The 27,671-nt window shown below is 57.1% G+C and overlaps 8 protein-coding genes across 8 annotated transcripts; 3 read left to right on the top strand and 5 right to left on the bottom strand.

The window, feature by feature from the left end:
• Window positions 1-348: 348 nt before the first annotated feature.
• On the top strand, window positions 349-3,595 carry GGS23DRAFT_555770 (uncharacterized protein). Its single transcript, XM_051515616.1, has one exon. The coding sequence runs from the start codon at window positions 2,277-2,279 to the stop codon at window positions 2,700-2,702; it is 426 nt and encodes a 141-aa protein (XP_051374869.1). The 5' UTR covers window positions 349-2,276; the 3' UTR covers window positions 2,703-3,595.
• Window positions 3,596-5,806: 2,211 nt separating this feature from the next.
• On the bottom strand, window positions 5,807-8,562 carry GGS23DRAFT_371540 (WD40 repeat-like protein). The gene is made up of 7 exons (XM_051513360.1): window positions 8,455-8,562; window positions 8,188-8,321; window positions 7,399-8,126; window positions 6,973-7,346; window positions 6,597-6,882; window positions 6,264-6,528; window positions 5,807-6,199 (listed from the first exon to the last, which is right to left on the bottom strand). The coding sequence occupies exons 1-7, from the start codon at window positions 8,457-8,459 to the stop codon at window positions 6,144-6,146; spliced, it is 1,848 nt and encodes a 615-aa protein (XP_051374868.1). The 5' UTR covers window positions 8,460-8,562; the 3' UTR covers window positions 5,807-6,143.
• A 1,661-nt stretch (window positions 8,563-10,223) lies between these two features.
• GGS23DRAFT_594299 (mitochondrial Rho GTPase) lies at window positions 10,224-12,181 on the top strand (the record flags this gene model as incomplete). The annotated part of the gene is made up of 2 exons (XM_051518140.1): window positions 10,224-10,233; window positions 10,311-12,181. The coding sequence occupies 2 exons, from the start codon at window positions 10,224-10,226 to the stop codon at window positions 12,179-12,181; spliced, it is 1,881 nt and encodes a 626-aa protein (XP_051374867.1).
• Window positions 12,182-14,286: 2,105 nt separating this feature from the next.
• GGS23DRAFT_371494 (uncharacterized protein) lies at window positions 14,287-15,957 on the bottom strand. The gene is made up of 2 exons (XM_051513359.1): window positions 15,634-15,957; window positions 14,287-15,575 (listed from the first exon to the last, which is right to left on the bottom strand). The coding sequence occupies exons 1-2, from the start codon at window positions 15,824-15,826 to the stop codon at window positions 14,371-14,373; spliced, it is 1,398 nt and encodes a 465-aa protein (XP_051374866.1). The 5' UTR covers window positions 15,827-15,957; the 3' UTR covers window positions 14,287-14,370.
• Window positions 15,958-16,973: 1,016 nt separating this feature from the next.
• Window positions 16,974-20,117, bottom strand: GGS23DRAFT_371491 (RdRP-domain-containing protein). Its single transcript, XM_051513358.1, has 3 exons — window positions 19,060-20,117; window positions 18,404-18,983; window positions 16,974-18,340 (listed from the first exon to the last, which is right to left on the bottom strand). Exons 1-3 carry the CDS (start codon window positions 19,921-19,923, stop codon window positions 17,079-17,081), a joined length of 2,706 nt encoding a protein of 901 aa, XP_051374865.1. The 5' UTR covers window positions 19,924-20,117; the 3' UTR covers window positions 16,974-17,078.
• On the top strand, window positions 20,118-21,225 carry GGS23DRAFT_371453 (AAA domain-containing protein). Its single transcript, XM_051513357.1, has one exon. It carries the CDS (start codon window positions 20,312-20,314, stop codon window positions 20,936-20,938), a length of 627 nt encoding a protein of 208 aa, XP_051374864.1. The 5' UTR covers window positions 20,118-20,311; the 3' UTR covers window positions 20,939-21,225.
• Window positions 21,226-21,280: 55 nt separating this feature from the next.
• GGS23DRAFT_594295 (zinc-finger of the MIZ type in Nse subunit-domain-containing protein) lies at window positions 21,281-22,541 on the bottom strand (the record flags this gene model as incomplete). Its single annotated transcript, XM_051518139.1, has 2 exons — window positions 21,281-21,526; window positions 21,597-22,541. The coding sequence occupies 2 exons, from the start codon at window positions 22,539-22,541 to the stop codon at window positions 21,281-21,283; spliced, it is 1,191 nt and encodes a 396-aa protein (XP_051374863.1).
• A 1,018-nt stretch (window positions 22,542-23,559) lies between these two features.
• GGS23DRAFT_371444 (uncharacterized protein) lies at window positions 23,560-24,836 on the bottom strand. The gene has a single exon (XM_051513356.1). It carries the CDS (start codon window positions 24,786-24,788, stop codon window positions 23,658-23,660), a length of 1,131 nt encoding a protein of 376 aa, XP_051374862.1. The 5' UTR covers window positions 24,789-24,836; the 3' UTR covers window positions 23,560-23,657.
• Window positions 24,837-27,671: the final 2,835 nt, after the last annotated feature.

The raw sequence follows: 27,671 nt of genomic DNA, 5'->3' as shown, positions 1-27,671 counted from the left end.
AGAGAAGTCGATATAAGCATGTACGTATATACATCCATATGCGTATAAGCCCAGTCATGTGGGTTAAGTCTAGGATCGAGACCTGATATCGACGGCTAGCACCAGTAGAATCCCGTAGGACCACGCCGTTTTGGTCATGGTGCGGGCTAGTCACGCGGTAGATGGCCGATAAGGGGCGAGTCGAAGCACCGACGGGAAGGTCAAGACACTACTACTACCTACCTAGGTAGCCTACCGATCTCTCCTCGACCTCCTACCTGCTAAACCTCCTATGGTGAGTAGCAATTATTACCTTATACTAGTATCCAAGGTTATAGGGGTGGGGGAGGGAGGGGATGAGGGTACTAGAGGTAAAGTTGTCGTATGTGTGTATACATATATATGTATATATGCATGCCTCTCGAGTCTATCGGGGCAATACCGGCCTCGCGATTGGGCTTCCTCTTTTCTGAATCCAAATTCTCCATGCATGTCCTGCCTGCCATCCACGCGCACGTCCTACGTCTTAGCGATGGAACACCGAGTGAACTGATCATCATGATTCACCAAAGACGCCGTCATATGCAACGCATGTAACACAGCACATGCGCTGTAGATTGTTTATCGTGACCCTCTCCCGCCGCCGTTCGAGACCCCTCGAGCGACTTGCAGTCCGAGCCCGCGGCGGCCAAGGCGGAGGAGGGGGAGAGCAATGCTAATCTCGAGTTCCAGCAGGTTAGGCGGTCCTGTCTCTCGCCCGCCCGCGTTAGTAAGAGGCAGGTATCGTGATCGCCAGCGAAGCAAGCAACCCTTGCAACCGGATACAATACCTAAGGTAGAGACATGTACATACACACGCGCGCGCTCTGTTCCGAAGATCTAGGCTCTTTCTTTCCCAATCACCTGGAATTATCGCATCATATGGTGTGGTGTGTGGAGCTGGGGTCTCTCGCGACGCCCCGTGTACTAGTTATTCACTTATACGATCCCTTCCCTTTCCGCTCGACTGCTACCTACGAACCTATCCAGCTGAGCCCGCCCGATTCTCTCCCAGATGCAGCCAGCCAGATGCAACATCCCCTCCCCCCTCCTCTTTCCCAAGAAGCTCACAGCCCGGGGCGGTGCTGACCGTAGCAGGTGCTGCTGATACGGATGGCGTCAAATCTCTGGCGGCGGGAAAATCACAGGGCAGGGCAGGGCAGGGTCCCCGAAATAGCCACGAGCTTCCGTGGGGGTGACATGTCCACTTCGGCGTCTTGTTTCCGCCGCCTATCTCTCTCTCCCTCTTGGCGGTGAATCCCGACCCAAGACACCGCTTTATGTCCCGTGGGCGTCAACCACTCCTCACCATCGTTCTATAGAGCTATGATTGTGGGCGACTCGTACGTACCGCTGGCACGATCCCAAGAAGTACGGAACCGTGCGCCAAGGGCGATTGGCCCACCGCTGCAACCTCGCCTGCATGTGCCTGGCAACTCTCTTTGCTGATCGTGCCCTCGCTGGCCTTGGGTCTCCTTCACGCTCGGCCAAACATAGAACCGCTGGGCCGAAGCAAACAACTGACTCGCTACCGAGGCCGTCGATCGCCGCGCTGGGTTCTGGCTGTCGTCGGCTACAAGCTGCACAGCATCGCTGTACTCTAGGCAAGTCTGTCACATCTTGTACACATACCTAGCCTCTAGCACGTACATACCTGTATATACACACATCCATGCCTACCTACCTAGGCACCCACCTACGTCTACGAGCCGTTGCAACCCACCCCGGTCACCCAAGCTGGTACGCCTGACGGTCAACAGGCTGGCCCTCCGACGATCGTGTGCAGCGAACTGGGCTGCCGCTTGAGCTTAATGGCATCAACCCCTCCACGGGACCGTTGATCGCTGCTAGCCGGACGAATGACGGTCCAAATCAGGGGTCTGCGCTGCCGATTCACATCTCTTAGGATGAGATGCAATCGACGCTCGCTGGGCCTGCCCACGACAAGCCACGGCCTCTCCTCGTCGACGCACGCCTATATAAGTGTTTACATATAGGTACGCGGTACGCGTACACATGCGCATACATATACATGCATTATACGCATACACACACACACACACACATACATACACACACACACATATACACACATACATACATACATACATACAGTTAGGGGTGGGCGTTCGCTCGCTGGGCCTTTGTCGCTGTATCACGCTCCGCCTACCGCTGGGTACTATATAATTCTCTCCAAGGAGAGAGGGGAGGGAGGGAGAAGTTGACTGAGCCGCGTGAGAGAGATAAGGTCGAAGCTAATGATGGTGTTGGTGGCATCTTGGGCCTGCATCTACCTTGGGCTAGTCATGATTCAGCCCTTTGTTGAAGCCGATCCACACCTACCAAGTCTTGGAGCCTCAACCAACTATTTATGGCCGTGTCATCTACATCGGCACACACATATGTGTGTATGTCGTCTGCGTGGATGGGTGGGGGGAGAGGGAAGTAATCCAGGCTCAACGGCGACAAATACCTCTCTCCGTCGGATGAATCATGAATCCTGGCAATGCTCACTTGTCTGGAGCTCTGTCTTGCGTAATACGGTAGGTGGAAGAAAAAAAATGGTGCATTTTTTTTCTGCGGGACGGTTTCCCATCCAAGAAACTGTGAAATCTGGCCGACCCTTTGACGCAATCAGCCAGCAAACAACTAGTGGCTTTTTCATCGTCGTAGGTAATGCATGACAAAGGTCAAACTACTACTATGTAGGTGGGAACCGCTCCGGCGTGATGGCTCATTCATCCGTTATTAGTGAACGCCTTTTGCTAGTTATTCTTAATGCTCTTTCTCCCTCTTTTTTTTTCTCCCGAAAAGCGGGGAGTCTTGGTGTCCTGTTATTTTCTGTCTTCTCCGTTTCTTTCAGTTAATGGCGGCGAGCTTGGTGGATTAATCGTGTTGGGCCGGGTCCGCCTCTTCACGGTTTTTCCCGAGATAGCGGCTCAAGACCAAGACTTCTAGAATACATAGAGCCAGATGTTCCCTATCTTAAGCAAGCCAAGCCAGGCAAGTGAGCCTTGTTGCTTGTGATCCCTTGACCTGTGGATCTTGGTGTCGGTGGATACTCTCTGGTATCCATCCATCCAGGTGGTGCATACACACATACCTACATATACCGCTCACGGAGACCCATCAGGCTAGTGGTATCTCGGACCTCGACAAAATCTTCAAAAGGACCACGGACATCGTTAGTAGATTCCACGTGGGGGTACGCTGGCGTATCAGACAAGAGGCGCCCAACCGCGCCTCCTATCTTACCCGGGCAGTAAGAGAAAAGGGGGGAGCGGGAGCGGAAGAGCGAGATCGTGATTCCCTCTTCCTCTCCTCCCCCCAGTAACACCAGCGGGTTGCCTTTTTCAGTGCGAGCCATCTCTGCGTATGTAGAGTACATGTCTACCTATTACCTGCTATCCCGTTTCAGCCCAGCAACAGGCGTGGCTTTGGGTACCCACCGCTTGCTTGGTGTTCGTCCGCCATACATACATACATGGGCATGCAGGACATATGCAACCTTGAGTTTGTAGTACAGTCATGTAGGAGCGACTATGCTATGCACATATGTATATGTAGCCCTATATCCGTCGCCTACCTTATTCGGGATGGGTGACAGAAAAGGGGGGAGGGAGCAGGAGAGAGAGAGAGAGATAGAGATAGAGAGAGCCGCCCTGGCCAAGCGCACACCCACGAAACCGGGTCGGTCAGTTAGGTGAGTCAGCACTATTATACCTACACCATCGCCTTGCCTTCCCGAAACCCCGAAGGGCCGAATAGGAACGGGGCCAGAGGAGAGGGGGGGAAGAAAGAGATTTCTTGTTCGAAGGAGAAAAAAAGTTGTCTGTCTCTTTCTGAGAGAAGTTCCCTCCCCGGTCTATCAAGCGCGCATGCGCAGAGCGCGCCCGATCTCCGTACGTGGGTATGATAGGTAGGTACATTGGAGTCACCGACATGGTTGGGTCAGGTACCTGTGCGATCTGCCTCCGCCCGCCTGTGCCTACGATACACACGCTACATCAGGGTACCTACCTGACGTTGCAGAGCCCACATAGAGGGGGGGCTCCGATGGCCGGGGAGGGGCTGGGAGAGGCGCAAAGATGCGATATGCACAGGCGCAACCAGACGCAGGGGTCCTGGACGGAGGAGGTTGGCGGTTGTCATTGCATCACGGCATCGCCTAAGAGGAAATACACGACCAAAAAGGAAGGGTGGCATGAAAGAAAAGAACGCGGAAAAGCAGGGACCATGCCAGCTCGGCTTGGATAGCTTCGTTAGTGGGTGCAGCTTAGCTTGGTGAGCTTAGCTCGAGCGAAGCTACGGTTGCTATGCAGGCAGGGAACCTGTCTAGGTAGGTAGGCATGTATGAAGGGATCAGGTTAGTTAGAAGGCGAGTTGATACGTAACAACGCACACAAAGAATAGAACCTACTCACCGAAGTCGAGCCCGTCTTCGACGACGGACCTTGGTAGCGAGGGGCTGCATCTATCAGACGTAAGGGTTACGTAAGTACCTACCCAACAGATGTAGGCATGCATATAGGCGAGCATGTGTTAAGCGTATGTCCATGTAGGCATATGCAGGTCGGTACCAACGTGGGCGGTTGTTATTTTTACTTTCACATGTTTCCCTCCTCCTCCTCCCTCTTCCTCATCCCCCTTGTCCTCCTCCTCCTCCTCCTGAGTTGGTGTCCCTCCTCCTCCTCCCCTGTTGTCGCCCGCATGCTGCCCGCTTCGTCGCCTTCGCCTGTCCGTCCCCTCCTCCCGTTTACTCGCGGACTTGCGCACGTAACGGCCGGAGCGGAGCCTCATACATACCTACCTAGACCTACATGCCCACCGTCATGCCATACCCGAGGTGGAGATCCTGCCCACCTACAGACTTGCTCCCACGAGGCTTGTATAAGTTACATGCCTACACACGTACATCCGTTCATACCTAACCTACTGGACCTCCTCGGAGAGAGCACCCTCCCGGGGCGGTCCTGCGTCGTCCTCTAGGGAAGCGGGACGTACGTACGTACGCACGCACAGCACGACCACGCACACTCCCCAACGGATTCCCTAATCCGTCCTCCCGCCCCCGTCTCGTCTCGTCTGGCCTCGCCTCGCCTCGCCTCGCCATGCTGTCGTATCTATGTATTTCATGTAGGCCTGTGCCTGTGAGCGTGTAGGTCTCGGGGTCGGTAGCACCATCGTGTTAGCATATATTGGTGGACTTACACCTCGTCCTCACAACATGCCCATGCGCTCGCACACATACACCCTTCCGAGAGACCTCGCAGGCCCAGTAGGCCCAGCTGCCGTTGCTGCTGTCTCGATTCGCGAAGCATCAGTCGGCAGTGACGGCAACACAAATGTAGAGAATTGTGTGGTACCGCGCCGTCGCCTCCTCCTTCTGTGGTACGGTGGTAGGCAGGCAGCCAGCCAGCTGTCGAGTCGACGAGAGACAAATAACAAATGAAAGGATACGGAGGGTTTCTTTCACCACGACAGAACTGTGCCGTCACCCAGCACCACTGCTACCTCCATCACTCTCCCCCGCGGCTGTCACTTTTCTTGACTTCGTGATTTCGTTCGTCGTCTGCATATCTTGTCCTACTCGTTACCTAGTTAAGCTAGGACCCTTCCCTAGCCGCTCGTTTCGGGAGAACACTAGAAGCAAAGAAATAGAGAGGAAGAAAAAAAAGAGAACACGGTCGATACCGGAGTGCGATCGTACTTTGACCGAGATGCCACCGGGTTATAGTCTTCTAGGTGATGACAGCAGCACCTCTCCCAACTGCATCCTTTCTCTCAAATCGATCCTTTCTCAGGCTATCCACTTCTCTGCTCATCATAGAGTCGTAGAAGGTGTGCGAAGGCCATTGCTTTGACCCCAGACCACTTAGAGTTCTCTTCTCCCTCCCACCCCCTCTTCCTTCTTATGAGGATCACCTCGCCGGTGGCCAATGAAAACGACGCAAGATGCGGTGTGGCTCGGGCTATCATGTTGTGAGCATAAACAGGGCATTCCGGCCGAGTAATTGTTACCATCGAGGCCGAACCAGAAGGTATTACTCGGCCCCCGCCCCCCGCGTCCCCCTTGCTGCAGTATTTGGCGATTTAACAGGTTCGGCTTTTGCTCCCTTTCCCTATTACGAGTCCGCTTGGGCTGGGGAATCCGACGGCCGGCTCCAAGTTATGATGTGCCCTACGACGATCCCCTTCAGCATATAATCTTTGGGGGGTGAGTTGCGAGGACGGACCAAACTGACCTATCTTGCAGCCCGTTATGATGGCATCTTCGGTGAACTCGATCCAGCTGAGTGGATGCTTGTCGGCTGCCTTGGTTAAGACCGGAGGCAACATCGCTGTCCTGGATCGAGGCTCGACCGGATGATTGACCGTGTTTTCTTCTTCTCCGTCCAATCCCGAGACGGTCGAATCCGATCGGAACCTGCTGGTCGAGGTGCCTTGTGTCTCCGCGCGCTGCAACGCGGGGAGTCTGGAGGAGATGGAACCGCGTTGTCGGCTAGAGGCCTGTCGAACCACGTCAGCAGCAGCCCGGAAGCCGTAGCACAACCCTCCTAAACGGAAGAGACACTCACTGCCTTGGGTTTGTGCAACATCCCGACGTTGAAGTCCCAGAGGCACAGTCGGCCGTCCTCACCCACACTGCCAAAACGATAGTTCCTCTCGTCGCATCTCCAGCGATCGAATGCAACCGACATGACCCACGACTGATGACCCTGGCACCGCCCTATGAGTGTCGCTTCCGAAGGGCACCAAATGGATATTAAATCGTCCTGCCCGCCGGTGAGGACGTACTTGCCATCCGGGGACCAGCACACGCATGTAAATCCGCCGTAGTATGCGTTATACACTCCGAGCAGCCTGTTACATTGTTAAGAACCGTACTCTCCAAAAAATCCCCCCCCCCCAAAAAAAACACGACTTTCTTTTTTCTTGTTCAACCCTACTCACTTTTCCGTGAGATAATCAATTATCCGCATGGTGCCGTCTTCGGACACCACAGCGAGATGGCGGTTGTCCGGCGAGAATTCGAACGCGTTAATTCGCTGATTCGACAGTTTCCAGACAGCGACGGGATTGGTCTTCTGATTCTTGGAATGGACGGATTTGAACACGGTGATCTCCTTGAAATGGTTGGTCGTCTTGTTGGGGGTTGACGTGGCCTCTCCGTTAGTCTTGGTCTCGTCCTCCTCCGGGCTGAAGATGGCGTCCTCCTTCTCCTTATCGTAGACAACCAAGGTACCATCCATATGCGCGGCGAGGAACAGGTTCTCGGCCCCCGGGATCCACCGAATTTGCGAAACCGGCGTCTTGTTGATAACCCCCTATAGCTGGTTAGCAAAGCTGGCTCCCTACGTAGGGGAGCGAGATCCCCACATTCTTATTCAGTCGGGTATATCGTTGGGATATCGGCTCCCACCATATGACCTCTCCGGTCGAGAAGCCCATGATGATATCGATATGGCTCGTGCTCTTGGTGACCAGGTTAACATCGTGGCTTAAGCAGTGTGCCTTGGTGAACAAAATCTTGGTCAGATAATCGGCCTTGGTAGGGGACGACAGATCTAGCCACTGAAAGGCGCGATTGACATTGGCGAATGCGAACAGGCCGTCGCTCGGTCGGTCGGAGAGCCTTTTCGAGAGTGTCTCGTTGACAATGACCCGGGAGATGAAGGATGAGTTGCTCTTAGTCATGTTATTCTTGGGTTTCCGGCGTTTGTTGGGGTCCTTCGTCCTCTCCGGCGCGAGTAGAGCGTTGCCATCGCCGAAGGCCGGAGCCGATGCGGCCGTTACCGATGTGGGCGGCCCCCCATCGCTCAGAGAGGTGCCTCGCCCTTCGCCGTCGCTGCTCAGCTTAGCATCGTTGGAGTATCGGCCTTCGCTCGGGTGCTCGGCTATGCTTGGCGAGAGGGTTGTCGTGGTGGGCGTAAGCTTGAAGAGAGCGGGAGGCGGCGGTCGCGCGTCTAAGCTGAGGAGCGAGACCTTGGTTCCGGCCGTGGCTGGCTGCGGTGTCGTCGCGAGCGGGTTGGGGTTGATGACCGGTGCTTCCGAAGGGTGGGGTGGCGGCGTCGCTAGAAGTAGGTCTTCCTTGAGCACGTACGTTCCTATACCATAGCCTCAGCGCCAGTCCCATACACGGTCCCTTCCCGAGGCAAGCGAGCGTACCCTCCCCAGCTAGAAATTGGTCCTCGGGATTCGACAGGATGTTGTTCGTCTCGATCATGGGCGTCGCTTGGCCAGCAGCGACGGCGGCATTGTAAGCTGCCTGGGTCGGGTACCTAGGCGGGGGCGGCAGCACGCTATATAGATGTAGAGCAACATACGATTCGTTAGCTATTTGGCGCGGTCATCTACACATGACGAGGAAGTGGAGGGAGCACAGCATGGCAGCGGGACCTCGGCGGGAACGAAGCGGGAACGAGGTAGGCTTACAACATGGCGATGGCTGGCCGGGATGGTAATGGTGGTAGTACACTACTTAGCAGCGACGACAACAACGGTAGCAACAATGCTAGGCGGACTTGGCCTAATGTCGGATGGGCACGGAATGCACAAAATGGCGAAACTGGACACCGTGACGCAACGAATTGCGGGTGGAGCGAAACTAAGGGAGGAAGCAAGCAACCAGAGGGCGGAAGAGCAGGATGGCGGATGGCGGATGGCGGAGACGCGGTCAATGTCACGGGCGGATGGGCTTGGTCAGGATCGGGAGCTGTGATGTCAGACGGACGGGTATTATGGATGTAATGTCAAGCAGGTACTGTGCAGATTTTGAAATCATGGGGGGGTGGGGGATGGATTAGAGCCGCGGCAGTCGAGCGACGCCCAGGTCCATCTACGGTATATATGTAGGTACATACACGCATATGCGAGCAGGTGGTGTTCCGTAGGAGCGAGGGAGCGGGTTGGGAGGGCTCAGAGGCTACCCCCCCCCCCCCTCCCCTCCAAGCCTCATCGCATGTCGTTAGGGGGAAAAGAAGGGGCCGGCGGCAGGGATATCGAATTTCTCGGGAAGATAGTGTGGGGTATAGGGTGGTATAGGGTGGTGAACTACATCGATAGCAGGCATCTTTGACCACGGGGAGTCGGGATGAAGGGGGGATTGGACGCATCACGTTGGGAGGTGCCTAAGGAGGTCAAGGCCGTACCCAAGGTACCTAGGTAGGTAAGGCACCTAAGGTAGGTAGGTCTAGGTAGGTAGGTACCTAGGTAAGTACCCAATCCAGCGCCCTGCCGGATACCTACACATATACCTAGGTAGGTCGCCCCAGCAAATCCCACCAAAACAGCGCTTCCCACGCCGTCGTACATGAGGATCTGATCCTAGCTCGCTTCTTCTATTTCCACCTGACATGTTAAGGTAGGTTAGGCGGTATTAGTACACATCTCCCGTTAAGGTCAGCATATGAGTATCTATGTCTGGGCCGGTTCAACCGTACTGCCTACCTAGACCTTAGGTTCTTTACAACCTTTTTCTTCCTCGACGCTGGCACACACCTAGGCACCTAGGTAAGCGGGAGAGATATGCATGCGTCCAACCCATGTACCTGGCCTGTCTGACGGCCACCTCCGCTAGCATTATCGCCCGGACATGCTCAACACGCTTACTCTACGAGGTATCTGTCGCGGGTATATGCCCGGTGGACCGAACCCTCTCCGTCGACTTCACACCTAGATAGATAGGGAGGGAGGTAGGTAGGTACCTAAGGTAGGTGGGTAGGTGAGGTCGTGCCTACATAAGTGGCTAATCGGGACGTCCAGTCGGACTAGGCCCCCGGGTCGTGTCTGCGATTGTGTACCTAGGTACCTCTACGCCTCAGCCAAAGGTAGACACGCCCACTACGTAATACAGGCAAGGTCTCCTCACATATGAATACCTACCATCCAAAACCTCCCAGTCACCAGCTCTAGACCCTCAATCCCGGAAGAGGCCACAGCTAAAACTCCTGCCCGCCCTGCCCGTTCCAGCCGAAGAGCGGAGAACGAACACGTCAACACCACTTCACCGACGACGTGCCACCATCGCCTCTGACACGCACACCACCCTTTCTCCTAGCCCGCCCCAGTTCGACCACGCCACTCCGCGATCCGTGTCCCGACCCGTCCAGCGTTCGACGCTATCCCAACCCAGCTCGGCGTGCGAGAATCGATGGCATCATAGCAAAGGGGGCTCCGGACTTCTGGGAGAGCTGCTCAACAGTATGGCCACAGGTATGTCGCTTCGACCCGTCCGGAGGAAGGCTGCTGCGGCAGGGGACGGTCGCTGACATTGTCGATCTGCTGCGTAGTGCGGATCTGCGTCTGCGGAGACGAAGGCACCGGCAAATCCAGCCTCATCGCGTCCCTCGTTAAAGACGTCTTCGTGAGCCATAAGATCCAACCCGTACTGCCCCAAATCACCCTCCCGCCGAGCATCAGCACCCCCGAAAATGTCACCACCACCATCGTCGATACGTCGGCGCGTCCCCAGGACCGCAACACCCTACGGAAGGAGATCCGTAAGTCCAACGTCATCCTCCTGGTGTACTCGGACCATTACAGCTACGAGCGTGTCGCCCTCTTCTGGATGCCCTACTTCCGGTCCCTCGGCGTAAACGTTCCCGTCGTGTTGTGCGCCAACAAATCCGATCTTACCGACAACACCACCCCGCAAGTTGTCGAGGACGAGATGCTGCCGGTGATGAACGAGTTTAGGGAGATCGACTCCTGCATACGAGCGAGCGCCAGGGAACATATGAACGTTAACGAGACCTTCTTCCTGTGCCAGAAAGCCGTCACGCACCCCATCGCCCCGCTCTTCGACTACAAGGAAGGGAATCTGAAGCCTGCCTGTGTGTCGGCCCTGAAAAGGATCTTCTACCTCTGCGACAAGGACCAGGATGGCTACCTCAACGACGGCGAGATCAGGGATTTCCAGGCCAAGTGCTTCAACAAGCCCTTGCCGCCCGAGGATCTGGAGAACATCAAGCTGACAATCACCAAATCGGGTCCTTGGTCCGACACTTCGAGGGGTGTCGATCTACGTGCCTTCCTTCATCTCAACAAGATATACGCCGAAAAGGGTCGCCACGAGACCATCTGGATAATCCTCCGTAAATACCGCTACACCGACAGTCTTAGCTTGGAGGACAGCTTCATCCGCCCCAAATTCGATGTGCCGGAGTACGCTTCGGCCGAGCTGAGCCCGGATGGCTATCGGTTCTTCATGGACCTCTTCTTACTCTTCGACAAGGACAACGACGGGGGCCTGAACGACGGGGAATTAAATGCCCTGTTTGCCCCTACCCCTGGCCTGCCCTCCTCTTGGGTCGAGTCCTCGTTCCCGTCCACGACGGTTCGCAACGAAGCCGGCTATATCACGTTACAAGGATGGCTTGCTCAGTGGAGCATGACCACGTTTCTAGAGCCCAAAACTACTATAGAGTATCTTGCCTACCTAGGCTTCGAACCTTCGAACGCTAGGGAATCCCTTACTTCAGCCTTGAAGGTGACGAAACCTCGCAAGAGAAGAAAACGTCCCGGCCGTGTGGAACGCAATGTTGTGCTCTGCTACATTATCGGTGCAGCCGGGGCTGGCAAATCATCGCTTCTCGACGTATTCCTCAACCGGCCATTCGACGGCATATACAACCCCACCATCAAGCCCCGGAGGGCAGTCAATAGCGTGGAGCTCCACGGCGGCAAGCAATGCTACCTGATCCTGGAGGAGCTCGGAGAGCTCGAGCCCGCCATCCTAGAAAACCAAGCCCGGTTGGACTCGTGCGATCTCATCTGCTATGCATACGACTCGTCAGATCCGGATTCCTTCTCCCACATCGTTAATCTGCGCAAGCGGTACCCGCAGCTCGACGATCTGCCATCCATCTACACTGCCCTGAAGGCGGATAAGGATAAGACGACCCAGCGAAGCGAGCTGCAGCCCGACCAGTACACGTCGAGCTTGATGATGAGCACGCCGCTCCATGTCAGCGTGACATGGAATAGCATTGCCGAACTGTTTGTCGCGTTGGCCGAGGCCGCAACGAATCCGAGCACGGCATTCCCAAAGAGCGAGGAGCCGCCGCCAGATCGGACCAGTCTGTACCTCGCCCTGGGCATGACTACATGTGCAGCCGTTGCCGCCTTTATGATTTGGAGGAGGTCTACGAACTCTCTCTGACGTCCAGGCACCAACTACTCTTCTCTTGGGTACCTACCCCTTTACCTACTCACGTTTTTTCCCTCCAGTTCCGGGTCTCCAGCCACTTTTAGTGAATCCGTATATTTCGAGTCGTCGAACTGCCTGGAATAAATATTCGGCATCGCCTTGTCGGGCCGCCCTCCCTCCTCCTCGATTCCTTTGTAAATATGATACCCAACCGTCGTGTCCTGGGAATTCCTATGCCTGTATGGGCAAGCTACATAGGTAGTCACGTAATACTTAATGGATTAAGTCGGTAAAGCCGCCGAATTTCCCCCACGTTCTTATCCTCGGGCCCGGCATCCCCCCCGTTCATCTTTTACTTCTCTGCCGTATCTTGTGATAAGCACGGGTATATTGTGGGAGCAGCGGACGTGACACCTATACTCGGGCCCTCGATCCTACGTTCGTGGGGGATTCTATAGAATAATTTTCGCTGAAAAGTGTGATTTAAGGGCCAGGGGCGGTCCTCCGAGACGTAATGAGCTCCTATTGCCTGGGTCCGGGCGAGGATTCAAGAGCGGATGCGTCTATATGTAGTATTATGAGGAACTGCAGGAGGGGTGGCTCTATCACTTCTGTTCGACGCTTTAATTCGGATCTTTCCGGGGCGCCATCTCCAACCCCGCGGCCGTGTTCTCGCGCTCCCGGGCTAGAAGCGATGCCCCTTCTATGTCGCGGCCTCGAGGCCCCCTCCACTCTCTTCCCCCCCTCCCCCAACCTAGCTCAGTCGAGAGCGCCTCATAACTTGGCGACCTCCTTCCTACGCTAGGCCTTGTCGCCGCCCTGCTCTGAGGCGGTGGGGGTATCGCTCTTCTTGGGCGCGCTGCGGTAGGCGGCGCGGGGGGGGCGTTCTCGTTGTGGACCGACCCCACTTGCCGACAAAAGCCGGAGAGGTTGGCGGAGAGGGGCGACGGTCTCGCCGGTTGGCGAAGCTCGTGCGGCTGAAGACGGCGCGCAGGTGGGCGGCGCCGCGCCAAGCCACGGCCGGCCCGCCGAGGCCGCCGACCGCCGCCGACCGCCGCCAGCGTCCACAGGTCCGCGTACGTCAGCCGAAGCGCGCCTTCACCGGCCTCAGCAGCGCCCGCGCGTACTCCAGCCCCGCGTTCGCCGCGTCCCCGCCCTGTTCAAGCCTCCCGTCCCCGTCGCCGCGCAGTACGTCCCCGACGCGTGCCGCGCCAGCCGCACCAGCGCCGGCCCCGCCGACCCGTCGTCGCACCCCCGGCTGGTCGAGCAGCGCGCGCACCGCCTCCTTCACCTCCTCGAGCTGCGCCACCGTCGGCTGCTCGTGCTGCGACATGGCGCTCCCCGTCCTTTTTTCTTCTCTAGTGAGGTCGGTGGGTAGGTGTGTTTCGTTGAGGATTCTCTCCCTCTCTCTATTTCTATTTCTTTACTTCTTGCCTTAGGAAAAAGGAAAAGTACTAGGGAAAAGGAAAAGAGCTGATAAGCTTTGATAGGAGAGAAGAGACGGAGGGATAGCTGGGTGCGGACCAATACGCAGCCCCCGGTCCGAGCTTAGCCTGCTGAAACCCAAGTAGGGGTTGTAGGTCGAGCAAGCTGGCGAGTAGGGAGGCAGGCAATAGTAATGATAGAACACCCAACCCCTGGGCAACACCGGGATGGTATTCACGTGGCAAGTTAGGGTTCCTTGTGCGAAGAACGTGAAAGGGGGAGGGTCCCAAGAGAAAAAGAAACCGAGGCTGGGTCAGTGGAAGCTGTATCGGGTCTCTCCTACAGGGGAGACGTTGACGACTTGTTCGTCATAGTGAGATAAGGAGGGGGGGGGGGGCGGGGTTGAACAATAATGCCAAACTTGGCCCGATGACGGAATGGATCGAACCCGGGGCTCGAACTCGGCAAATGACAACGAAGAGGGTGATCGGATACGGCAAGAGATCTTCGGCAACGCGGTGGGAATTGCTGATCGCGTTAGACCGGCGTCGATGGGGCGTATAAATCGCCGCCGAATCTGGCAATGTTGAGAGTTGCCGTCTCGACATCTTGAACTACTACTCGGCACCTAGGGACTTGTTACGCAAGCCGGGTTACCTAATGATTATAGGTAGGTAGGTATGCAAGTGATGGATGAATAGAAGGGAGGGTTTGGGTAATGGCCTGTCCGCATTTTTTCCAACTACAACGCACACTATAGATGCCTACCCTACCTATCACCACCACACCCCAACCACAGCATCCTTATCCCGCAGGACGCGTCGCCATATAGCTATTATATCTCCCGTCGGGCGGGCAAGCCCTACCGCGCGCCGCCCTCGGCCGGCACCTCGACGCGCACCAGCGCGAGCCTGTCGACGAGGCGCGCCCACATGGCCGTGCTCTCGGGGTCGGCCGTGCCCTGGGTCAGGGTGGCGCGGTTGCCGACGACGACGAGGCCGGCGCGGGCCCGCGTCAGCGCCACGTTCATGCGGCGCAGGTCCTTGAGGAAGCCGATCTCGCGCCGCTCGTTGCACCGCACCGACACGAACACCACCACGTCCGCCTCCCGCCCCTGGAAGCCGTCGATGCTCGACACCTCCACCTGCGCCGCCAGCCCCGACACCAGCCGCCGCAGCAGCTCCGCCTGCCGCGTGTACGGCGTGAGCACCGCGATCGTCTGCTTCTCCCCCGTCGCCCACGGCGGCCTCCCGCCCGGCTTCTCCGTAGCTGCCCCCGCCGCCGCTGCCGCCGTGCATAGCAGTTTGCAGATGTGCGCGCAGAGCTCCGCCTGGCCCTGGTTCGCCTTCGACTTCTGCCCGAGCTCCTCCCGAGCTGCGCACTCCACAAACACCATCCTCGCTCTCTCCGCCTCCGGGGCAGACTTTGCGCTGGGGGGCGGCCACGGGAACTCCGAGTGGAACAGCGGCCGGGAGCCCGGGCCGATCCCGGTCTGCAGCCGGTCGTCGTAGAATTCCTTGGAGATGAATTCGCAGATCGACTCGTGCATCCGGTACTGCGTGTCCAGCATGAGCCTCGACACGGACGCGTCCCCGCCAGGTCGGCCCTTCTGAGAACCGTCCGAGTGCTGCCGATATAGCCGTTCGAAGAGAGAGACGTCGAACTCGACGAGCGCCGCGTTCTGCTGGACCGTCGGACGCAGCTGGACGTGGTCCCCTACCAGTACGGCCTTCTCGCAGCCCTTGACGAGCGGCACCAGCGACGCGGGCTCGGTCTGCTGCGACGCCTCGTCGATGATGACGGTATCGAAGTACTCCGAGCGCAGGAGGCCGAGCCCCGACCCGATACAGGTCGTGAAGATGAGCCGGCAATTCTTGATCCTCCGCTTCGCCTCTTTCGACGCCTCGCGGCTCGTATGGATATCCTGGCCCGCCATCGCGTCGCATGTATACTTCCTGAGATCTTCGGCTACTTTTCGTACCTAAATCGAGATGTGAGCCTTACTACCACCCGTAGCGGTGAATTCGGCTTTGACTTACCTCCGTCGACACGCGAAGAGATGCCCGTGATAGACCCATTGCCTCCGAGCGCGTGATGTACCTTCGCATGACATTGTCCACTGCGTTGTGAGTAGGAGCCGTCACCAAGATTCTTGCGGTCTCGAAGGCGTCCTGTAGTTGTAGTATCATCTCGACGATGGTTTCTGTCTTGCCCGTCCCTGGCGGTCCCCATAAGCACTCGAGAGAAGAACTCAAAACTGCTTCGATGGCCGAATTTTGGCTGGCGTTCAATTTCGGCCTATACTCGTACGCCAACGGTTCAAAATCGGGCTCGGCAGATGCCTCTGGTGCCAGGCCCAGAATTTGTTCTCGAATCATACAGGTCTCGGGCTGGGTTGCAAATGCGCGAATGGCATCGAACATGGTTTTGGTAGTGACGAAAGGGCCGCAGTTCTGAATTTTCCACGAACAGCTCTCGAAATAGGGGGGGAGCGGATGAAAGCACTGGACACTGGCAGAGCCGCGTTCGGATCGCGTAACAAGCCCGTCTATCGAATAGGGGTTCCCGACGATGACATTGGAAGGCAGGCTGGCTACGGTGAGGCGCACATGAGCCGATGTCTCGGGAGTTCCGCCCGGAGAATCAATCCTGAAGGGGATGTCGACGATTTTGTAACCATCTATCGCTTCCTCCTTGCTCAGTCTTATTTCGAGCAAGTCTTCCCTCTTCCTCGGCTGTTCGCTGGCTTCCCCGACGTGGTCGAGCGCGATAGCCATTAGGTTACGCACGAAATGGGCGACGAGAGCCGGCCGGCCCGAGAGGATTCGGCTGCTCTCGCGCTCGAGAGATTCGAGAAGAAGATCCAAGGCGATCTCCGATGACCGTACCGTCAACGAGATCAAATGCACTAGGTCGGCGAAGCCATCCATCGACAAGGACTGTACCCTGGAGAGGAAAGACTGGAAAGGCGCGATGACGAGTTCTTGCGCTTCGTTCGCGGACAGGATGAAAGCACGTAGGATATCTACGCTACGGGCTTCAAGCGCCATCGTAAACTCGCCGGAAAGCGCGTCGCCAGAACTCCTCCGAGCAAAGCTTATCGCTAAGAAGGGGGCGCGTCTGAGAAAGGTGAACATTGTTTGAAGGACGGCATGCCAGTCCATCTGCGGCAGCTGTCCCTCGCCGATGGTTGAAAGCAGGTAATCAAAGCACCGCAGGAGTAATCCTTTCTGATCTCGCTCGAGTAGCCAGGCGAAAAGAAATAGGTACTCATCGGCAGTCTTCATGCTTTTGAGTACAGAGACATCGTGCTGCTTCGCGACGACAAGGACATGATCCGGCACCGTTGACCATTCTATATCCTTCATGCTAGGGGTGGTGTATTCTTTCGGCTTCTGATCGAAAAGGGGCAACTTCTCCTCCGTGTCGATATGTTGCAGCCAAAGGTCAAGCTGCTGCATGGATGCGGTATCCCGGTTGCTAATTATGTATATCTCCTAAGATTCTTGCCGTCAGTCGTGCGCGCGCATGTTGTGATGGGATGACTTACCGCCCCGGAAACGCCGTTTCGATTCACACGCCCGACATGTCGCTGCAGGCCTTTGCTGAATTTGTCTAAGGCGATGCTTGCCCTGCAATCGTAGTTAATCCCACGGTCCACCGTAGACTGCCTCTGCTGCCTTCGCTGTCCTTTATTCTCCGTGTTTCGATATTCGCTGTCGTCTGAAGGGCCACGGCCGAGGAAGATCCACGTGTTTCCGCGCTGGCCGTCGAACAGCTGGAAGGCGTTCTCGTCGCAGTAGAGGCGGTAGTTCACCTTCGTGGGGAGAGACAGGCGGCTCTGCGTCTCGGACCCCTGGGAGTGCGGGAACGCGAGAAGGCGTACGTGATCTCCGACCAGGCAGTCCTGGGACCGCTCGACCTTTGCCGGTATGTATATGCCCACGGTCAGTCGCTCGTCCACCTGGATGACGACGAACTTCCGGTGATACAGCTCGAGCGCCCGGGTCGCGGCATCGAGAAACGTGGCCAGCCGGTCCTGCGCCGACGTGAAGTAGCGCTTCCACCTGATCCCCGCGTGGTGCAGCTGGAAATGGCGCAGCTCGTGCTCGCTGAGGAGGGTCGACGAATAGAGCGCGTTCATCACCAGGCTCGGCGCGTCGTGCGACGCGGGGAGCTGGCCGAGCACCCAAGCCTTCTCCTCGGCGGTAAGGACGTTGAAGTCGAAGAAGTCGAGGAAGTCCTCCAGAGGCACGTCGTTTTTCCTGCACCATCTGAAGGTCAGTTTAACGAGTTCGAACTCGGAAATGGCTATGTCGTCCCGGGCCAACAGCAGCTGCACGGCGTCGAAGGTGAGGCCGTCCCACTCCGTGCCGCTCGAGTGAGCCCCCTCGACCAGGCGCTTCGCCTCGCTGTGGAGCTCGTCGAGGATGAACGGGGGCGCGTCGGGAGCGGGCTGAGGGGGGCTCTCTAGTCTCGGCGGGACTTTGATTCGGTTCCCGTCGACGCACTGAGAGAATAACCTGTTGAGCTCTTGACACTCCACACACATGGGGTCTCGCGCTCGCGCCCATTTGAGATACAAGTTCTTGACGCGGCCGAGCGAGGCGTTGGTGTATCTGGCGAAGTAGACGAGACGGTCGTCGTCCGTGATGGGCTTGAATCGCAGCGGCTCCTGGACGCCCGGATACTGCGCCGGCTGCGAGATTTTGGTGGGAATTAGATCGCTGTCCCAGCAGACGAAAACTGTCAGGTTGTTAGCGAGGTGGTTTCTAGGCAAGTCGGGCTGCCTTGCTAGTCAGTCCTCACATGTATCGCCGTCGAGATCGCCGCCCGACATCATGTCGGCGGCAGGTCGTCTCCCTTGTGTCGAGAAGACGATGCAATCAACGAGGTGGGCTAGCTCGGGCTTCTCGACGACCCTGAATTTCTGCAGGTCCCCGGGATGTAGACACGGGTTCCGCGTCACGAGAATTTCCATGTTCTTCAGCGCGCGGGGCTGCCCGTCGCCGTCCATCGTGACCTTGACGGCGCACTCGCCTTGCTTGAGGACGCCCCAGGCGTCGCAGACGCCGAACAGCAGGCGCGACTTGGGCACGAGGATCCGGCACCGCTGTTCGCCCCTCTTGTTGAGCATCTTGTCGAATTCCGAGTTGACGAGGGCCTTGATCCTCGGCCGGACCGACTCGAGGGACTCCATCAACACCTTCTCGGCAAGCTCGTGCATGTTGATGTACGACAAGAACCGGAAAGCCGCCCGCGGGTCCGTCACTGCCGTCGCGAGGAACTGGAAGTGCTCCTCCTGCTTCTTCAGCAGAACTGCCCGCGATATGCCGAGGCAGTGCAGGAGAATTATGACTTCATCGTTTAAGAAACCGAACGTGTAGGGCTGGTTTCGTCGGAGCGGGCGGGAATTAGAACATGGCAGGCACTTATACAAGGGCGGGAAGGGGAGGGGTTGGTACCTTGGAATAGTCGACGACAGAAAAGGAGCAGTCGTCACCTCCGCTAAACTTCTTCATGGACTTCCGCAGCTTCAACAGGGTCTTCTTGTCCTTCATGCGTGGATCCAGAGTGACGACCCCCTTGTAGCCGCGGTACCGGATCTGGAGGACGGATGGGCTGTATCGGACGTTCCTGAAGGAGATGCGGAGCGTCCGGGCAAGCTCCTGCACGAGCGGGGGCGCGGTGAGGCCGCAGCCGTCGGTGAAGTTGTAGTCGGCGGTCTCGATGTCGGCGATGTCCTCGACGCGGTCGGGGTCAACGGTCTTGGCGACGTGGGCGACGGAGAAGAGGAGGCCGATGCGCTTAGCCTTCTTGGCGACGGTGCGCAGCTTGGTGAAGTCGCCGAGGGCCTCGACCTTGCGGGAGACGACGTCCTTGGGCGCCGCGTAGAGGAAGCAGGTCCGCGACTTGAGCTGACTGTTGCTGTGCCCGTAGAAGTTGTAGTGCACGCCCCCGAGCGACACCCCGGCCCGGAGCAGCCGGACGGCGTAGTCGGCGCACTCCCGCGGCGTCGCCGGCTGCAAGCCGTCGCCCGCGCCCGACGCCCCGTGGAGCGAGCGAAAGTCGGCGAAGGAGACGACGACAAAGCGGTCCATCGGCTCCCCCCGGACGGCCCGGTTCACGTTGAGCGGCTCCAGCTTGAGGGACATGCGGTGCCTGGATTCCTTGGTCACCAGCACGATACTCTTGACGAGCTGTCTCTGGTTGAGCTTCTCCGCACTCGGCAGGTTGGGGACGTCAAACCGCCACTCCGAGTCATCCTGGCGGAGAGTGTCCAGCAAAGGACAGGTGTAAGTTTTCAATTTATCTTTCTTCCCAGACATCTTCGGTCGTCGCTGGTAATGCAGAGAAGAAGACCGAATCCTAAAATCATGGACCGGGTACTTGGGTCTACCACCACGTCAGAGAAGACATATTTGTTGTAGGTACGAGATATACAGAACCTCAAATGTGCCTTGGATCCTATTGGTTTGCGACGCTGTCACTTTCGTGGTGACTGTATATCTGACCGTACTGTCACGCGCCGCAGCAGCGAAAACGGAACCATTGGTAAGAGAACGGGTCGATGCAGACGCCCCCAACAACTTGCATATTTCGGCTGGCTTATCATCGTCCATATACCGTCACACCCGAAGGAGTCTAGGCAGCACGCACGCCATACTCTTGATCCAGGAGCGGGTATGAGACTAGGCATTGCTCTCTATCCAAGTCATGGTCGCCAACGCGTATATGTCGAATATTTACATCGTGGGTGCGCAATGCACGGGGAAGACGACCCTCGTGAACGCCCTACGAGACCACTTCACCGAGAACGCCCCTCAGAAACGAGTTGTCCCGGAGATCGTCTCGGAAGTAGCTCGGACAGTTCTCAAGACGCATAACTACACGGCAGACGATGTCCGATCAGGGGCTGAGCGGTGTCTCGCCCTGCAAGAGCTCATCATCAAGGCGCAAGTGGCCGCCGAACGGGCGGCCCTGGAGAAGGGCGAGTGGTTCATCTCCGACAGATCGGGGATGGATCCGGTTGCGTACGCGAGGAGGTACGTCGGCAAGGAGGAGGCTACGAGGCTTACGCAAACCCCGGGATGGGCCGAGCTAAAAGAGAGGATGGGAAAGTCCCTGATTGTGGTTTGCGAGCCGGGCCTGGGCTGGCTTAGAGACGACGGCGTGAGGCTGATGCCGAAGGACCTCGCGGACTGGACCCACTTCCACGATCTGTTCTGCGGCTACTTGGAGGAGATGGGGCTTGAGTACCAGACACTTCCCCACGACATAGCCCATATCGCAGACCGAGTCCGATACGTCATGGAGAGGTGGAAACCGAATATCGACGCCTGACCTCTGATTTCGGGAGAGGGATCGGGCCCGGCAGCGACACGGGTTCTATGGTCGATTTACGCTGTGTAAAATTGCTGGGCGTCAGGGTTCGGTAACGGCTAAAGTAGAGGGGCGGTTATGGTGTTCGGGCCTCTAAGGTATGCGCTTAACCACGTTCCTACCCACCTGGTGCCTAGTTGAGGTCGCGGATAAGGTGTAAGAGGATGCCGACCCGGCTATTACAACATTGAATCGTATTTAGACCCGCTCTAGATCACAATAGACACAATGTCAGGAATCCCCAGTTGTGAAAATCGTCAGAGGCGGCGAGGAGTAGGGGGGCAAGCGTAAATATATAATGGTTTAATCTTCTGTGTCAGTATCGTCGATATCCTGTGTCGATTGAGGTCCTCTATCTCTGTTCCTACGGCCCGCGTTCGTTGCACGGGCCGACGTGATAGCCATACTCGAATCATCATTGACGTCGAAGCCATCCTCTCCATCTACCTCGTCGTCATCGTCTGAATTACTCGCCCGTTGCGTCTCCAACTGCCGTTTGATCCTTCGGAGCACAACCGGGTCGGGGAGAAAGTCGTCAAGCGATACTTCCTAAACATGACATTAGCCCTCTATCCGAGGTCGAACACCTTTCTCGTAGGAGAAATTGGTGAATCCTGACCTTGTTGCAACCTGTCTGGGGGCACTGCGCTTTGCCTCCGCGCACCCCCCTGAGGAATTGAACGATGGAAGTTTTCTCAAAGGTGTGTTTGCAATTCACACTCGTGTACGGGTCTTCCATGACCGCCATAGATAAGGGGCAGTGGATATCGAAGTGCTCCTCTGCGACGATCAAGTCTTCATCGTCGTCTTGGCCGCCGCCGCCCTCATTTTCCGTAAACCACCTAGACGCGTCGGGCAGCGGTTTGCCGTCACTGCCGTGTACGGCGTCGTGCCACAGGCGCTTGAAGCCGATGTAATCGTTGTTGACGCCGTACTTTTCGTACAGACTCTTGACCGCATAATCCGCCGCTGCTTGCTCGGTCTCGTGCTTGAGTACGGATAGGGGTACCGTGATATCGACGTCTGCCATGTCGGCGTCTTCATCGTCGTCTCTCGCCCTCTGCCCTAGCGCGATATTTTCACTCTCGATCTTCTCCACCATCCTCTGCATCGCTCCTCGATTATCCTCCACTTCGACCTTGAGGTCGATAACGCTCCGGACAGCAAGGTCACACTCGTCCGTCAGCTGCGGCACGTCATCCTTGAGGGCCAGCAGGGCCTTCTCCTCAGCCCTCTCGCGGTCGCTCTTCTCGCCGTTCTCGCCGCGCTTCTCCTGCAGGCTCCTGAGGTTATCCTTCCGCGCCACGTACTTGTCGTTAAGATCCCGCACGCTGGCACTCAGGAGCTTGAGGCTGTTATTCAGATGTTCTTCGTACTTACGCGTGTCCTTAGCCGAGGACAGTTCGGCGAGTGCGCGCGTAGCTTCGGTGCTGAGTGGGCAAGAGAGCGGTTCGTATTCCGGGAGATCAGTGAGGATGTCGTCCTTGTGGTTGCGCGCGGTGGACGAGGACCCGTGATTGCGCTGGGCGGCGGACTGCAGCCGGTTTCTCCGTGGCGGAGGCATGGCTCCGCTCGCCTTCGTTGCGATCGGGTGGGAGTGCTGTGGGATGAGCGACGCAGGAGAGGCAATTAGGCAGATGATCCCTCGACGGGAGGAAATGGATTCTCCTGGCCTGTTGTAGTTGGCTCGTTGGCAGCCAACCTCGAAGTGTGCGTAGTATACTCTATACAGGCAACTACCTGGTAGATGGATAACTCGACGACTGGAGGGGCATCAACTAGACGCGTCTACTGCAAGGCCTTGGGTAATTGGCATGTCAAGTCGCGTCGGGGAAACACCTGGTAAGTACATTCTTGTGTGCTCTAGAGGCATAAATTGTAGCTATCCAAGCTCAGTATTGTGCTAACCTGTCTTTCTTACGTAATCTTACCTGGGGGTCTGTTCCTTGCTAATGCTCTGCTACCTCCAAAACGTCTTGATCAAATTCAGGCGAGGCTACCCGAGGTCATCAACACGCTTAGTTATAGGTTTTTTTTATCATTAGGAGGTATAAATCATTAGGAGGTATAAATTATATACTATAGGTACAAGGTAAGAGGCAAGCAGGTTAGGCGCCCAAGGTACCTAAGCGTGTTCAGGTTACTTGTGCATTGGCAGACCGGACCCTGCTGCAAATAGCCAACCTCCTTAGGCGAACCTTAGGCGACCTTTAGGTGCTCCCCTACCTAAATATGGATGGGTGCAGGCCTGCATTAGCATATAACGTGCACCTCTCCCGCTCGTTCCGCCGCCGCGGGATGGATTCCATCCATGTCCATCCCATGTGCAGTCCATGTTGTCCATGTCTGGCCCATGAGAATCTACCGCACGCCATCATCCGGACACCCTACCAACTCTTCCACCAGTCGGATGGGAACAGGTCAAGGTCAGGTCACTTCTCCAACCCCCCCCCCCCCCCCCCGACCCCCTTCAGCAGGTTTTAATACAGAGACACCACAACCCCTGTGGTATCTTATTTTCCCTCCCTCCCCTAAAAAACACCCTGCGTATGAGACCCGCCCGTTCCTCGGTATCCCGTAAACACATTCTATAAACCCCTAACCTTGCTCGCACCCATAGGACAAACAATCTGAAAACAAGGAACGTAATGATGAGAAAACTGGGAAGCCGATCTCCTCTTTAGTCACCGTAGTCGCTCTCGCTCATGGCCCCGTCGTGCCCCATCATCTTGTCGTGGACCGCGTACAACGCTTTTAGCCAGGTGTCAATCATGGCGTCGAGCGAGTGCTCCTGGTCGCTGGACAGTCGCATATCGAGGACCTGGTCCCGCAGCCTCTCGTAGGCCTCGATCATGACCCATACCTGCAGCGCCGAGGTCTCGGCGCTGGGCCGGAGCGACGACCCGTTGGCTGCCGAGGACAGTTCTCGCGCCAGCAAGTCGAAGCAGATCTGGAGGCTCGGGCTCACCGAGGGCGGCTTCCGGAGCGGAGCGGCCGGCCGTTTCCGCAGGCGATTCTCGCGCGGTGAGGCCGGCTCCGGCGAGTAGCGTCGCCGCTGGAGGCTGGCCGAGTCCGCGTCGGACGCTACCAGCGTCCCGTCGTCGGACGTGGGCGACCCCATCGCGAGGGGTAGTACCTCGGGCAGCTCGTGGATGGTCTCGTGGCCGGCACGGATTCTCACGTCAGCGTGGTAAGGCTCTCTCAGATGTAGCGGCGAAGGAGGCTCAACGGGCGTGTCGTTGAGGATAGCACAGCTCGACTTCAGCAACTCCCGGTACGACTCGGCAATCTGCTCGATGCTCGAGACCTTTCGAAGGGCAGGCGGATCCCGCCCTGCGCGATCTTCCAACTGCCCGATGCGGTGCACGGGCGTCTTCGCGTACTGCCTAGTAACAGAAGACGACAACGAGGGCACCGCGCAAGATGCTCTCCGGTCTAATGGCCTCCCGGACCTCGCATCATCTAGGGTGAGATGCGCGAGCTCGGGGACTAGACATGTGGAGTGCCTAATCAGTGGCTTGCGGTCGTGTGGCTGTTGTACGGGAGGGGCGGAGTCCCGGCAGAGGTAACCGCTCTTACGAAGTTGCTCAAGCCATTTGCCGTCGTCGGGGTTAGGAATCTCGGAAATGGCTCTCTTGCTCGTGTCAGCGGCGTTAGCAGCCGCGGCTTTCTTCGTGTCGTGATGGCCAAGAGTCGGGAACCAGCGCTGCTGGCTCCCAATCTTCTGGAGCTTCTTTCTCAGCTTCTTGCCTTCGGACTTGGCGGGAGCGGGCGCCGTCGCCGTCGCCGTTGATCCCCAGTACCAATTCATGGTGATAGAGGGAATTACATGTGGGGGGGGGGGGGGAGCGGAGGGGAGGAGAGGGGGAGAGCCTGGGGAGTACACGACACGGACGGGAAGCTAAGACGACATATATGGCAAAACGAATGTTGTTGTTTTTAGAGCAATAATCTCTGCCTGCCTCTGGTAGCGTTGCACCCAGACGACTTTTGCACGATGACGTTGGGGCATCGTGGGATGGGATGGGTGGATTCACCACCCACCATTGCAGCCAAGCCAATACGAATCCCGTATTGGCACACAGCCCCTACCGTCCTATTAAACACCAAGTTGCACTCGTCCAATTGGCTGACATGCATACATATAATCCATACAATCGTGACGGCCATGCAGCTGGCCAACTCGGGAGCCTGACGGACGAGCCCGCGCCCTGAGGTAGTAAGCGCGCGAAATTGGGGGTTGGAGAACCAAAGGCAGGCCGGAGATCGCGGCCAGGCGACAGCGTCGCCCACTCTTCAAAGGCACGGGACGGGGTACACGGCGGATTCGTCGGGGGTCGAGGATCGCCAGGCACCGAGGCGTGGAGATTCGATCACCTATCGGTCGCGTACCAGTCGACCAGCTCAGCCGGAAATCCAGGCAGAGGGGCTCCAGTGGGGACGGGGGCAAAGGCCAAGACGGATGGTGCGCTCAAGTCGTCTCTCGCAGCGTGGCGAATACGCATCAGCCGATGGTAGGCTGGCTGACCGCCCTAGTAGATGCAGGCCCAAGACGAAGGGAAAATATCCCGCCCTGCTAGAGGTTACCACTCTGCAATGGAACTAGCCTCGCACCGCCGATACGAGTTCACAACCGGGCTACGATGGTGGGTGTGCGAGCGTGTATGTAGGTACATCCGCGCGATGGGTGTGGATGGGTGGATAGACGTGGGTGGGCACAGAAAGAGGAGAGGAGAAGAGAGGCAGAGGGAGAGGACAGACAGACGACGAGCGAAAAGAGGGGGGGAGGGGAGAGAGGCACTATTGGCTAGCTCGAGAGACACGAGATGCATTTCTCACTATTCGGGGCACGAATTATTTCCTCCCCCCTCTCTTCAAGGTGAAAAGGGCAGTAATACCAAACGGGTAGGAGGATGACAATGAGGATCGAGGCAAAGAAGGAGATGAGGAAAACGAAAAGCCGAGAGAAAATGGCAAGGAAAAGAAAAGCAAGGCTCAGCTTACAACCCCAAGTCATGTCGCCAAGGGTACCCTATTTTACCCTATCCCGTGTTAATGGCTGGGCCGGCGTGGCAGGGTGGTATCGGACGCAGGCTGCGCGCGGGAATGCTACCTACAGTCTGTATCACGACGCATGTAGGTGTATGCATGTATGTAGGAGATCCTGAGCAGACGGACGAGGCAGCGTCCCTCTCTGTCTCGCTCTCGAGGGGGGGGGGACGTAGGGTTATTATTAGGAACGGACGGCCAGGCGGCACTACGGCGAGGGCACCAACGCGCCGCCGACACCGCCATTCTCCCCGTCGGTGCCGTGAGACAACCCACGAATCTCACCTCTGCCTGCACGGCATCCTTCAGCTGAGACATAGCTACCTACCTAGATAGCAGTCGCGTAAGCGTCGGACGTAGCAGCGAGGAGGAGGGATTTGCCTACACACGACGACCGCGGCCACCAGAAACGCTCACTTCTCACAACCCCGCCGCCGATTCTCTGCAGCAGAGACCTACACTACCTAGGTAGCACTTACACACGCTTTTCGACACGCTTACTCTGCAGAGAAGAACACAAGGACGTGTAACCAACGCCGAGCGCGAAGTGCCGGGATACCCACCTGCGGCCGCCCGTGCTACTCGCGTGGCCAGCCCGACGACCTTTTTATAGCAGAAAACTTGTCCTGGCCATAAGCATGCGCAGGTAACGCCGCCGCCTCCTCACCCCCAAGCTCCCACCTGGGCAGCCTTATGAGGCAGACGTAGACAGGACAGAGCCTTGCGTCTCAGGTAAATGCGAGAATTCGAGGATGCGACAAAGACAGAGAGAGAGAGAGAGAGAGAGAGAGAGAGAGAGAGAGAGAGAGAGAGAGAGAGAAACGAGAAATGGCGCCGGTGACCACTATCAACGTCGCGGAGAGGGAGGACTGGGAGGGCAAGAGAGGCGGGCGGCCCAGCTAGCTGCTTCGGTAGGTAGGTTGCCTACGCGCAACATACCTGCACACGCAGCGGCATGGAATTCTTCCTCTCCTACCCTCGACAAGCAGTTCCCTACAGGCCACAGGCAGGTAAGCAGATAATGGAGGTACTTAGCCCCCTCGTCCTAAAAAAAGAGACGATCATCGTGACGGGGCATCGCGATCAATTGCATTTCCTTCTTATCGGAGGAGGGGGTGAGACAAGTGCACACGCCTGTGGAATCTCGACCTCTACCGCGGAGGAAAAAAGAAAATAAAAAGAAAAACCATTCGTAAATAAGCCGGACCGTGGCTTTCGGTAGATGCCGACGGGCTGGTGTAGAGTAAGCCGTGGTCGAGTGGAACTTTCCACGCACTGCAGCCGTAGAAATGCCTCCCTACCCTACCGGGCTCTTACGTGCTGGTAGCAACGTGGGAGCGCAAGCAGGCTGCCCTCACATCTTGTGTGCTGTGTACATATACGGCTGGCTCGCTAGGACTTGTCGCGGGGAGTACGGCGACCGACAGGTGATGCTTTAGATAGATACCTAGGACGAACATCTAGATAGACTAAATAATAGAGACTACCAAGTAGCGCTGTCAGGAATCGAACCTGTCCTCTATTATATAACCCACTTAGCTCATCTAGGTGTCCGGTTTCTTTTTCACTCTGCACTTGTGTCCATGTACCTCATGTGCTACCACCTGAGCGTTCGGGGGCGGGGCATATTAGAGGGACGGAGACA

The sequence above is a fragment of the Durotheca rogersii genome (assembly GCF_024521655.1).
Source record: "Durotheca rogersii strain YMJ 92031201 chromosome Unknown GGS23scaffold_4, whole genome shotgun sequence".
In the NCBI taxonomy this organism is placed as follows: Eukaryota; Fungi; Ascomycota; class Sordariomycetes; order Xylariales; family Xylariaceae; genus Durotheca; species Durotheca rogersii.
This window is presented reverse-complemented; position numbering and strand designations above follow the sequence as displayed.

Excerpts from the sequence above, each read along its gene's own strand:
- GGS23DRAFT_555770 (XM_051515616.1), top strand. The coding sequence starts at position 2,277 with ATGATGGTGTTGGTGGCATCTTGGGCCTGCATCTACCTTGGGCTAGTC.
- GGS23DRAFT_371540 (XM_051513360.1), bottom strand. Across the intron at positions 7,347-7,398 it reads ATACCCGACTGAATAAGAAT|GGGGTTATCAACAAGACGCC; the intron begins GTGGGGATCTCG and ends AACCAGCTATAG. Across the intron at positions 6,529-6,596 it reads TGTTGCACAAACCCAAGGCA|GCCTCTAGCCGACAACGCGG; the intron begins GTGAGTGTCTCT and ends GTGGTTCGACAG.
- GGS23DRAFT_371494 (XM_051513359.1), bottom strand. The coding sequence starts at position 15,826 with ATGGGGACCGCCAGGGACGGGCAAGACAGAAACCATCGTCGAGATGAT. Across the intron at positions 15,576-15,633 it reads CTCTTCGCGTGTCGACGGAG|GTACGAAAAGTAGCCGAAGA; the intron begins GTAAGTCAAAGC and ends ATCTCGATTTAG.
- GGS23DRAFT_371491 (XM_051513358.1), bottom strand. The coding sequence starts at position 19,923 with ATGTCTGGGAAGAAAGATAAATTGAAAACTTACACCTGTCCTTTGCTG. Across the intron at positions 18,984-19,059 it reads CTGTCGTCGACTATTCCAAG|CCCTACACGTTCGGTTTCTT; the intron begins GTACCAACCCCT and ends CGACGAAACCAG. Across the intron at positions 18,341-18,403 it reads CGATCTCGACGGCGATACAT|TTTTCGTCTGCTGGGACAGC; the intron begins GTGAGGACTGAC and ends ACAACCTGACAG.
- GGS23DRAFT_371453 (XM_051513357.1), top strand. The coding sequence starts at position 20,312 with ATGGTCGCCAACGCGTATATGTCGAATATTTACATCGTGGGTGCGCAA.
- GGS23DRAFT_371444 (XM_051513356.1), bottom strand. The coding sequence starts at position 24,788 with ATGAATTGGTACTGGGGATCAACGGCGACGGCGACGGCGCCCGCTCCC.